The sequence below is a fragment of the Lycorma delicatula genome, chromosome 1 (genome assembly GCF_047948215.1).
Source record: "Lycorma delicatula isolate Av1 chromosome 1, ASM4794821v1, whole genome shotgun sequence".
Classification (NCBI taxonomy): Eukaryota; Metazoa; Arthropoda; class Insecta; order Hemiptera; family Fulgoridae; genus Lycorma; species Lycorma delicatula.
This window is the reverse complement of record NC_134455.1, coordinates 8466907-8479556: the sequence shown is the minus strand read 5'-3', so window position 1 is coordinate 8479556 and position 12650 is coordinate 8466907. Positions and strand designations below refer to the sequence as shown.

The following is a 12650-nucleotide window of genomic DNA, read 5'->3' as shown; positions in this document are numbered from 1 at the left end:
CTTAGTACATCCAACTATGTTTTGATCAAGACACTTTACAGATTTAGGGTTCAGTGATGATAGAATCCATTGTTCTTTAACTAGTTGTTTTGTCTGTTGTGTCATGTAATTGGTACTGCCTGGGAATTCATCTTTCACTTTTTTAATGCTCCAACTTCAAGAAAGAAGAAGAGTAAGAATTGCTATTTTAAGACTTACATCTGTTGTACAATTAAATTTTTCTTTCAACTGTACTAGGATTTCGCTGTCAGATTCAACTTGAGATGAAGTCTCATCGTTTTTACTAGCTACACTGAATATTTTTCCCTCCTTGATGACTCAGGTTTTGTAATCTTTTTGGCAAGATATGTTTTCTCTTGCAATCTTTTAGAGCTTTCAGGTGATTCCTCAATACTCTGATTTTAGACTCTGATTGAGTCTGTCTAATGCATAATTTGTTCCATCATAAAGGGCTTCTTCACCATCATCTACACCTGCTTCTTCTGAAGCTTTATTATTAATTGAGGCAAGTTTTTTCCAACACTTATCACAAATCTTCAAATCAGTTTCTAAACTTGGATTTTTTTCTTTCATGCATGGTAACACTTTTCTTAAATTCTTAGTACCATTATTATGACATACTTCTTGGAATGGGTTACAACATTTATTATTATAAAAAGTTTGTCGTACTTTAAAAGATACCTAACTTTGTATCTTAAAAAAAAACTATGTAACTACACCAACACTTAGCAATCAATAAATGAACACTGAATATCTTGACTTCAGGGCAGACATATTTTTACAGTGCTTATGCTTTCTTACATCATGTTATTTCACAAATAAGTTGTTTAAATAAATAAAATATTTTAGGTCATATTTAATATTATTTACACTAAAACAGTTACAGTCTAAAACTGAACTATTGATACAGTAACCCTCAATACATTTTGTCTTTCAGTTTGTATTAATGCTCCAAGTCATGATGTAATTGCATTACATCATTTGATTGAGTTGAGGTATACTATTTTCTTATTACTAGACAAAACAAATGAGCAACATATTACCTCATTACTTTTAGTTTTGATTTGCAAGATGTTTTATTTGATTTGCAAGTTCAGCCAACAAAAATGTAAGTATTTACCACCTCAAAAAATATTTTTTTGTTAAAACATTGATACACATTTTATTTTTTCTCTTGATTCCAGTACAGTCGCAGTTTCAAATTTGCATCATTCTATGGTAATAAATATTAAAGTTATGTCAACCGAACACTATTGCCACAAGTCAAAATTTGCCATTTTCCAGCAAATTTGAAGAGCTGTAAAAACAAAATGGTTAACAATAGAGATCTGAAATTCAGATCTCTAACTTTATATTATCAGATAATAACTTTATCAACAGTTAATTCATACCAAATTTCATGAAAACCCCGGTTGGTCGGGTTGTGAATGGCTTCTTTTTTTTTCAGCTCTCCTAGGTTGGTCCTGCAGTCAATCATGAGGAATAACTCAACTCAGAGGAGTGTCCTCCGACTCTAATGGGTCTTCCCACCTGCCGGCATGGCAGGTCGGCCTGCCAATTCTGAATCTTTTCTTTTCTTCATGAGCCTGCCTCTAACTAACAAAGCGGGGGTTAGACCAGGCCCAGCTATGTTCCCCACCCTGCCAGCTGGGATTCAGTCTTGATTTTTTTGCCTGCCTCAGGCTTTGGGACGGGAGGTCCGGCCCTGCTATGCCATTCCCAGTTCCTGATCCATCACTGAGAAATTTTTTTTTAAACCATTCGCCATTGACTGTATTTGGCTTCTTTCGTCTTTATAATTTTTGTCACCAACGATTCAATCTTATTCATTCCGTGATACCTTCAATTATACACTTCACCGTGGAATTTGGTGTAATCCACTCCAATCCATGTTGTTGTTTAAGTTCAACCCATCTATGACACTCGTAATATGTATGTTCAGGCGAGTCAATCAGGCCTCACAATACATACAGTTGGACAGCTCCCTTCACCTAAAATGATGAAGGTATTCACCATACTCCCAATGGGCTGAGAGGAGCTGGGTAATATAATAACCCACATCCCCATGACCTCTCTCCAGCCATGGTTCCAGCCTAGGTATCATCCGTTTCGTCCATCAGCCCGAGCGTGCCTCCTGCCATTCCTGATGTTATAATTTCTTGGTATCTGTCTTGGACATTCCTTCATATCTTCGTTTTCTATGCAGGACCACCAACCAAATAGGAGGTACTCCCGCCAAAACTTCTGCCGACACTGTTTTATAGGCCACAGAAATCTTTTATCGTTGTGCGGCGCTGCAGTGAGGTCAGTCTTCTCTCATTTTCTTTCTTCTCCAGGGCTTCGTACCATGTAGGTGCTGCGTACAATATCACTGCTGTGGCAGCCGCCATCAATAATCAGTGTTTATCAGACCATGGCCCCCATTTGGAGCCCATTAAGTGACTTGGAGAATTAATGGCTTTTTCAGATTTGTTTACAACTTCTTGAAGATGTTTACTAAGTAAGCCATTCTGTATAAACCAAACACCTAGATATTTAACTTGTGGCATCATACCAACTTGTATTCCATCAACGCTGACACTAATTTGTCTTATTTTTCCGGCCCATCCCTGCCACAACTTGAGTTTTAAGAGAAGATAGCTGTAGTCCTTTGTCTTGAAGCCAAGTGTTGATTCTTCTGATCACCGAATTGATGGCTGCTTGTTCCATCTCTCCTGCCCAGAGACTAACAGAGCCAAATCATTGGCATAACCTATCAGCAACACATTGCCTGGGAAATTAAGCCGCTGCACCCTGTCAAATGTGATATTCCATAATAATGATGGGCTTAGTATGGAGCCTTGGGGCATACCTCCCTGCATAAGGAACTGTACCTCATCTTCTTCAGTTTCCATCAGTACCTCTTTCACGTAAGTAGCTATTTAACACCACTTTGATATAAGGGCTGATTTCTCTTTGCTCTATCTCATCCATAATCGCCGCCCATGGTATACTATTAAAGGGATTGCATATGTCTAGGAGGACCAGTAAAGGAGTCTTCCTGGTCCTCCATGTGACGGCCCTACATGAATCTATCCAGGTCTTCACACAGCCTAATGCATCTACTGTGGATTTACCACTAACAAAACTAAATTGTGCTGGTAAAAGGCCGCCAGTTTTCTGTAGCTCTATCCAGGTTCTCTCTGCAAGGAGTCGCTCATACAATTTGCTGAATGTTGGCAACAGACATATCAGGCGATAAGTCTAGGCTTGTCCAGCCAGGGTCAGGTTTGGAATCAGTATCAGTCCTTTCTGCTTCCAAAGGGTTGGGAAGATGTTCCCCAAAGCTTTATTAAGAGCCATCAAAACGAGCCAGGGGCACAACACCATCAATCCTTTTAGCAAGCTTCCTGGCACTCCGTCCTGGGCTTTTGTTCATGCTCGTCCTAGATATCCCCCATAGAAGTTCATTCATACTGAATCTTCTCTCCTCATTACTTATGACTTTCACCAGATCTGCCTCAGTTATGAAGTGTTCTCAAATGGCTCTCAGCGTTTGTCCATGAGTTAGAAGAGGGAGGGGCGCACCAATCTTTTCATCAACATCCTGTACATGTGAATGGCTATTCACCTTGTTTATTTGACCTGGAATCACTTCACCTGCTCTTTTATTCATACTCCTTCATAGTTGCCTGACTGTTAAGAAATTCATGATACTGTCACATTTTCACAGCACACACCACATTATATTCATAAACTGCTTTAAACCTAATGAATCTCAGTTGAAGTTTATTTTTTCCATAAAAACTAAATAGCAAATCACAAATTTTATGTACAGGCAGCTAAAAAAGTTATGATTATTGAACTGTGAACTATATATATATACAACAGAAGTAAGGGATGCTAGGAGTTTCCTACCGTCAATTAATAGATAAATTGTTTCATGTAGTGGATAAAATCAGCAATTGTACTGGAAAAGTCATTTTCTTAGTTCTTAAATTTCACTGTATTGGTTCCATTCCTTATATCATCAATATTAACTTTTTTAAGCAGTTTCATACAAATAATTAAAATGTACAATGTGTCTAACATTTAAACCTATCAGGGACTTAACTGGCAAAAAACATTTTGATGGCCAAATTTTACCAAATCTTCACTGTTACTTAGCATTGTGCTACATTTTTAGTATTGCCAAAAAAAATACAGAAATCAGACAGTAAAATATTTGATTATGGGTTTTTTTTATACGTTTCTATAAATCATTAGACTTCTGAAGTTAATATTTATGTAGTAGGAGTAACTTAAAATGAAGAAAAAAATCAAGAACTTAAGATGCCTACTGGCTAATTATATATAGTATTCTTACACTTGGCTTAATGTACAGTATGCTTTAACAAATGTGTAGGTGCATTTATTTATATAGATACTGTAGTATTATCTTGTATATTTATTGTACTTATGACTGACAGGTATCAGCAGTTGAAAGTGAACATGAATCAGTAAAAAAGAAGAAAAAAATCAGTATTAGCAGAAAACCTCCAACAGCTGAGGAAATTATTAGACTTAAAGAAACTGAAAGCCTGTTTCATTCAAATCTGTTCCGTATGCAAATTGAAGAAGTATTGCTTGAAGTGAAACCAAAAAAAAAGGATTCAAAAGCTATCAAAATTTGGTTAGAAAAATTCTTAAAATTCTTATCTGAAATTCCAGAAAGTTCAACAACTTATTCGGTTTGTATTATTCATTTTTACTTATTAGGTTTTCTTTATTATATTTCTTTTCAGAACATATTCTTGCTAATTAACATAGAAAATGTATTTCTATGCTGGAGCTATGAAAGTAGCAGTTAAAAAGTAGCCAACAGTTGAGATCATATTAGCTGTTTTTTTGTGATCACCAGTTTACTCGGCCAAAATTTGATCTTATTTTATATAATGTTTGGCAACTGCCTTTATCATCTACCTTCAGTTATGTTGAGTTATTTTTTATATTTAAGACAAGTTACATTATTTTAAGGTTCTATTATTGATGTTTGTTAATATGATGACATGGTTTGTAATATGTTTGATAATTGTTTTAATAATTTATGACTAAGTTTAGTCTTACTTACTCTTTACACTTATTATTTTTGTTAAGATTTGAAGAATTGTTGACAGTAGTTCAGCATTTCCTTGGTCAAGAGCATATGAATGTGTATTTTAATTTAAACATAAAATGAGAAAGTTAATCATAATAAGCAAGCAGACTTATCATTTGGAAAATGTTTATTAAGAAGTATAAGTTTTTGGTTATGAAATTCATTGTATTGGTGTGAAAATTGATCCACTAGTTTATAATAAAGATTAAATTACCGACTAAACCTCCACCCTTGGCTTCCCCCTTTCCTGGGACTGCTTATAAAAACATTTCATCAGAAGAAGGGGAAATCGTTCCCACACACAGTCGTAACAAACCTAAAAATGTCACACACCACATAAACAACACCATTGGAAGCAACACATACAGCACGTCAAATACAAACACTGACAAAAAAATCGTACAAGAACCCTGCAGAAAACAGGACAAAGCTTCTAACATCCATAACACCCACGCGATACACACCCACACAGCAGTCAAGACAGATATCTGAAATAGTCACACCACTTACCAGTGTCCACCATCAGATGCACGAGCAGAGTGTCCCCAGCCTCATCGAACTCAGGCGACCCCCACATATACAGCAGCTCCGGTGCCAGCGATCGTTATCAAGATCGCTAGATGATCACCGGCCACATAGCCTTCCCACACTCTCCAGTCTGCAATGCGGGCAGCAAGCTCAGGGAGGTAAAAGTTACATCGATTATAGAGCCCAAGGGTCCTCTCTGAAATGTGTATGCATCGCCAACATTTAGCACTACTAAATCCAATGTCGCAGTCACGTCCATAACCACTGAACTTCTTGCGTTTGTCCTGGCAGATCCTCTCTCAGTCTACCAGGCATTAAAATCACCTGCCACCAGCATTGTGGTGCACAAAATGTGCATTTTTGGGCTTCTGAAAATCTACGCGTGCTTCATGAAAAGGTGCATCATCACACAAGAAGTACAGTATGGTCCAAGAATTACGGTATGGGCCGCTATCTCAAGTCAAAGGGGTAATGGGCCATTCTTTTTTGAACAGACAGTGAACAGTGAATGTTATCTAAACATGCTGCATAATGATGTTGTTCCTCAGCTTTTTGCAAAAGGGTTTCAATTAGAAAGTGATTGGTTCATGCAGGATGGTGCCAGACCACACACAGTTAAAGTTGTTAGACTTTCTGCATGAAATTTTTAACGCAAATGTCATTTCAAATCATTTTGTATGTAGACAAATCTGGCCTTAAACAGTCCTGATTTGAATTCATATGACTATTTTCTTGGAAGAATTTCTAAAGGAAAAGATGTTCCCTAAACATTCTCATGCAATGATGGAACTGAGAATGCTGATCAATGAGGTGTGCAGTGTTGAAAAAGTTGCTAGATGGTGGTGATGGTGGCCATACTGAACCGTGATAAACAGAACATAATCTCCAGGTATATAGTAAACACATTGTATTTTACTTTTATGTATTGCGATTCAAGTAAATATTTTTTAACAAAACCAGATGTTGGATCATTTTGTGCGCCACCTTGTAAATATCACTACAAGAATTAGGTAGAAAAATTACCTTCTACCGGTACCTGAAGCACAAACTTTCATGTTGTCTAGTAGTGTACATTTGTTTTGAATGCTGCCATCACATAACAGTGTTGCATTTTTTTTTTTTATTGTGTACATACTTGTGACAAAAAATTCAAACTAGTCAAGACAGTTTGAAGTGCCATATCTCAAAAATTATAACCAGAAGATTGTTTCAATTTCTAAGTGAAGCATATCTGGTTTCCAGTTTTCAGTTCAAAATTCATGTTTGATTCTTAAGTTGTCATATTAATTTGGTTGCTGTTGATTATACATACAAAAATTTCTTTTTGTATTTCATTTGTTTAATTTTGCTTCAAATTTAGGATTTTTTGTGGTTAATTCTACACTGGCCTAGATTCATTTTATTATTTCTTGATGTAATGCTGGATATTGGTAATTTTATTTTACTCCATAATCTACTCTGTTTAGTTTTGTTATTTTATAACACATTTTATTATGAATAGGATGCCTTAATCTCATTCTTGTTTAAATTATAACCTGTGCCTTCTTTATACTGCTCTTTCTTATATCTTTGTTTTGAATTTCTTTGAATGTGGGAATGAATGTTGAGATTTTTTTTTGTCTGTGTTCTGTATGTTTTCGTCAGTTTCATATTTTATGTTTATTTTAATTCAGTATGTTTCTTTATGGACTTATTTTAATTGTCAATATGCATTTTTTGATCAGGCAATAATCTGGAATATTAATACGAGTAGCACCATGGAAAATAAAATGATGTAAAGTAAGAACATGATTTATCATAACTACTTCATGTTAAGTAAATTGGTTCCTACAAATCACCAGAATAAATGAATTCTTATCGTATTATAATTTCCCTTTTGAAAAATAACTGCATTTTATTGAATTTAGTATAGTAGCTAATGTGTATATTAGCAGTTGGTTATAGTTAAAATAAAATTTTAAAAAATGAACAGCATTTCAAAAAATTACTTCTAATTTGCAATTTTTTGTCTACTCAACAACTTTCTACATGTAGAAAGGAAGTATTTTTTACATATAATTTTAAAATTTATAAAATGGTCATTTTATTTCACGTAAGGAATAAAATACTGATCAAGAATCTTTAATGTTTTATCATCCAATCTAATTGTATTACTATTAAGTCTTTAGTATTACTACTAATTAATTATTTAGTGATATAATTACATTGTTACTTTCACCTCCACAGCTTGATGATCATTCTTGGTTAAGTGTTATGAGAGTTCACTATCCTTTGCCTTCATTACCAACAGATTCAAAAGCAAAATTTAAGTTTATGAAGCCAGCATGTGTCAAATGTATTGGTTCATTTAGTTCAGATTCTGCATTACAGCCAAATTACTCTGTTGATATTGGCATTACCATGCCACAAGTAAGTGGATTTTTAATATTATTTGTATCAGTGTACATATTTAATTCTTGTTTGAATAACTATCTTTTTGTTTTACCGAGGTGTATTTATATTCAGTTTATTTTTTCAGTACTCAAAGTGTGCTGTAAATTGTAAGTTAGTTATTCTTATGATAGATTTCAGAATCTGTTAACACTCTTCATTTACTTTAGAGCATGAGTCAAATTTCATCTTCTAATCAACTGTTGGGCACTGACTAACATTGCATTAATTATTTGGGCATAATCTTTGAAACAACTCTTGTGCTATCCAGTGTGACATTTTGTAAATGTATTTCTGCATACTGCAGTTCAGTTATGAAATTATACATTTATACAGACTAACCTAGTCCAACTTTTTACAAAATTCAGCCTAAAGTTTCCCACCTTTTGCTTGTGCTTTAAGACCTCTCCATTTCAAGTTTTATTAACTCACTTAATTTCCATCTTGTAACACCATATTTCATTGGCCTGTATTATTTTCTACTCAGTTTTTTTTGCTACTACACTCAATGCAGATATTAAAAGAATCTTTTTAATTTTTAGATCTGTACATTTAATTCCAGCAGTTACTTTTTTCCTTTTTTTTGGGGTGGGGGGTGGGGTTGGATCTGATTTGATGTTAGCATTATATCATCTGCCCTTTGTGATTTTACTACCTAAATAATAAAATTCATCCACTTTTGTTATATTGTGTTTCCCCACAATATTGAATCCCCATTGACATATTTCTTTATTTTTGTTTTGCCAAAAGGATAATGTCATCAGTGGTTGATTCTTAATACATTTATTTTTTCTCCTTTGTTAGCTTTTCTGCTTTTAATTTTTATTTTTAAATTCCTATATAGCTTTTTTTGTATACAAGTTGAAAAACTATCTTAAGACTAAAAAAAATTAACTACAAATTATGTCCTTGTCACTTTTCCTGAATAAGAGCTGATCCTTCTTCATCTTCCTTTGTTGTTATATAGATTATAAATAATTCTACTTCTATACTGAAGTCTTAATTTTCTCAAAAAATTAATCATTTTATTTCATTCTAAATTATCAGTTGCTTGCTGCAAGTCCAGTAATGCCATGTTTGCCTGTAAGTCCATGTAACGCCTTTTTTTCTTTTTAATCTTGGCATATGAAATTATCTGAGCCAGAATGGCCTCTCTTATATTCATGCTCTTACTGAAACCCAAATTGGTATTTTTTTAATACACCATCTACTAGTGAATATCTCTTGAAATATGTGGTTCTGCAAGAAAGTAAACAGATCAAAAAGTATGGAAGAGAAGGTATACAAAATCACAAAATGCCGATTTTCACAAAATGTGAAAGGAAATTTTTTAACTAAATTATTGAATGGGTGTTCTTAAAAAAAAATGAAGATATGTAGTTAGTATTGTAGTTAATAAGCACTACTAGTAAACATGAGTATACACAGAGTAAAAAAAGAGATTGAATACAATTTCAATCTAAAATAAGATCCTTGCAATTAGGGTCACAAGTCAATGTGCAAGGATCTTATGACTTTTGATCAAGAATAACTGGAAGAGTAACTGAAAAATGGAAGAATAAATGTGGTCATAGCCACACCATCTTGACAAGATGGTCTCAGTCACTTCATAAATCCTAGCTTTCAGTTTATTATTAATGAGAGAAAATCACTCACAAAGATCTAGTATTCTTGCACTTCACCATTCTGGGACATGATTTGATATCCAAAAAGATCCTTTAAATTAATATTATCACACTCTGGGCTGTAATTCCATTCTCCTGAAACATGTATTGTTCACTTGGTAATTATTTGGTTCATTGCCTGAGAAAAATTTGACCGATGTTACTCTGCCAATCTGAAGTAACAGTAATAAACTAGAGAAATGAGAATCTGACTTTCAATAGTTTCTGACGTTCAAATTTTTTTACTGAAAATGGATGCTGGAACTTGTAGTTTCAAAATTTTTCTCCCTTTACAAATGAATTGAAGAAACCAGATGATGTTGAAGTTGAAAGTGGCAATGATATTCTCATTACTTAGCTGCATAACAATTAATAATTTTATAAATTGCTTTACTGTTAATGCACATTATGCACCTAAGCTGTGTTCTGTAATTAAATGCATTGCCTGGAGGAAAAGTGATGTAAGAAGCCCTGTTATCTCACTATGTCTTTGGAGTGAGTAATTCAAACTGCCCATTTCTATGTACAATCTTGTATAAATCTTTTATTATACTATATACTATTACTTTTACATAATAGCTTTACAGTATTGTCCATTGGAGACATATGCTTGCTGCATTAATGTTGCCAGCACAGGGAATTAATTGGTTACTGACATAACACTGAATAACTGAATATCATGTTCTTCTGTCTATTTATTGTTAGCCATATATGTGCAATAAATGTTTTTTTATAATCAATAATTTTAATTATTTTTTCTTTTAGAGGGCAAAAATGCATTTGTGCTATCATCACCCGAGTTTTAATTATTAAGAAAAATTTTATTTAAACTGCTAGTTATTTGATTTACTGTTTATTATATTTAGGCAAAACCATTGTAAATAAAATTGTGACATGGTTTTGATTTTAGTTTTATATGTAAGAGGCAAAATTTCTTGTGAGTCTTCATCAATCTATTTATTTCTGTGGAATCTGATTTATTTTCATAAAGATTTATAGCATCTTCTACTTTGTAATGCTGTTGTAACAGATTTTTCTACATTTATTTTTTGATGTCGTACTTCTCTTTCAGAAGTTCATGTAAATTATTTTCTATATTCTTAACACCCAATCTTTCTGTAGCGACTATATATTTTTTTACTTAGATTCAGTTCACAATACTTAAGCAGTAATCTTAAGACTGACTTGATGACCTTAAAGAATCACATCTAGTTTAAATATTGTAGTTTTTTGTTTGTTGGATTTTATTATTTTGTTACTCTTTAATGATTTAAAGAAAAATGTTCAAAGAAGTTGGTTTGCCATTGTGACGAAGAAACAAATTTACTTTACTCTTTCCAGTACGTGCTTCAATGCAAAATCTTATGTTGATAGCTTTTTTATTCATTTTGAGAACTTATACAGTTATCAAAAAAAAAGTTAGGCACTAATTTTGGCAGCTTAACGTTAATAAAATTACAATATGATCTATTAAAATTAAAGTAATGCTGTTATGATAGTATTTTGAAACATTTTTAAAACTACATTCATTTTATTTTTAACTTTTTCAGAATTTTTTTCATAAAGAAGATTACCTTAATTGTCGATATCATAAGAAGCGTTCATTATATCTTTGTCATGTAGCTGAATATTTACTCAGTAGTACTGCATTAGATTCATCTACACCTCCTCGTTTTTGCCTTCGTTCAGGAAACCCTCTTAAACCTATTTTGTTGGTGAAACCATCAGCCCAATGGAGCTCACGAGTTAAAGTTTATATTCATGCACTACCTGAAACTGGAAGTTTTAAATTATCAAGATTTTTACCAACAAAGAATAATGTTAGACAAAAATGGTGGTCTGAAGTTACTGTAGATGGTAAGGAATGAATTTGAATAGTAGTTGTAGAATTTTATTTAACTTTATCTAAGTTAACCATATATGTTATTATTTTCAATTTAAACACCACTTGTTCCAGTTATAGATGTTGCAGCAAGCATGGAGGTATAGGAGAAATAACCTTATAAAGAAACTTTATATGGAAATGTTATATGAAGACTTGATATAAGGAGATTCAGGAACGTTATACAAGAGTTTTCTCGAAATTTGTAGGTGTAAATAATTCATTTGCATAGAATAAATTTGAGTTTAAACCATGCGTATTTATCCTTTTATATATGATTTCTCAGTAACTAGATTGATTATATGATGAATATCATATATTAATATATTAATATATATCATCATATATAATATCTATGTATATATATATATATATATATATATATATATACATTGTCTAAAGCTGTGGTTCTCAACCTTGGGGGGCGTGTCTCCCTGGAGGGGCATAAAAAATCTCAAGGGAGACATAAGTGTATTTAAAAAAAAAATAAAAAAGTAAAATTATAATTTACCCAGTTTTTTGGTTGCATGTATATTTTAAAAATTATCGTAGTTTTTTGTACGTTGTAATCGAACACATGATAATTGTCAAAAAACAAAAAGTTGTTAAGTGTCTGGCAACACTGTAAGAGCATGAGAATGGTTACTCACTGAGCTGCTTTCCCTTTGTTATCCTTACTTTGGCATCATGCGTACCATTGTCGTCAGTCATGTGATTCATATGTGTATGAGCGTAGCTGTCAGCTGCCATTTTTGTTGTGATTCTTGACGCCTGTGTTTGTTTTAAATGCATTAAAAATTGAGAGTGACAATTTGTGTGTTGTTGTAGGATTGAAAATGACTAAATCACTACAAAAGAAAAGACTAATAGTGAAGACTATATTAAATATGGATTTACCTTTATTGAGAAAAACAGTAGTCAGTTACCTTAGTGTGTTATTTGCCATGTTGTTCTAAATAATCCATGCAATGCGGCCTGGATGTTTGGAACAACATTTGACTTAAAATCATTCTGCTCTGAAAGACAAGCC

General features: G+C 33.1%; 1 protein-coding gene across 10 annotated transcripts in view; it reads left to right on the top strand.

The window, feature by feature from the left end:
- The window catches only part of Mat89Ba (nucleolar protein 6 Mat89Ba), a 153194-nt gene that overhangs the window by 59930 nt on the left and 80614 nt on the right, over nucleotides 1-12650 (top strand). For all 10 annotated transcript variants that reach the window (XM_075364344.1, XM_075364864.1, XM_075364086.1 and 7 more), the window contains 3 exons: nucleotides 4449-4709; nucleotides 7871-8053; nucleotides 11289-11595. In XM_075364344.1, coding sequence (XP_075220459.1) covers nucleotides 4449-4709; nucleotides 7871-8053; nucleotides 11289-11595 — 751 coding nt within the window. The remainder of the gene's footprint in view (nucleotides 1-4448; nucleotides 4710-7870; nucleotides 8054-11288; nucleotides 11596-12650) is intronic.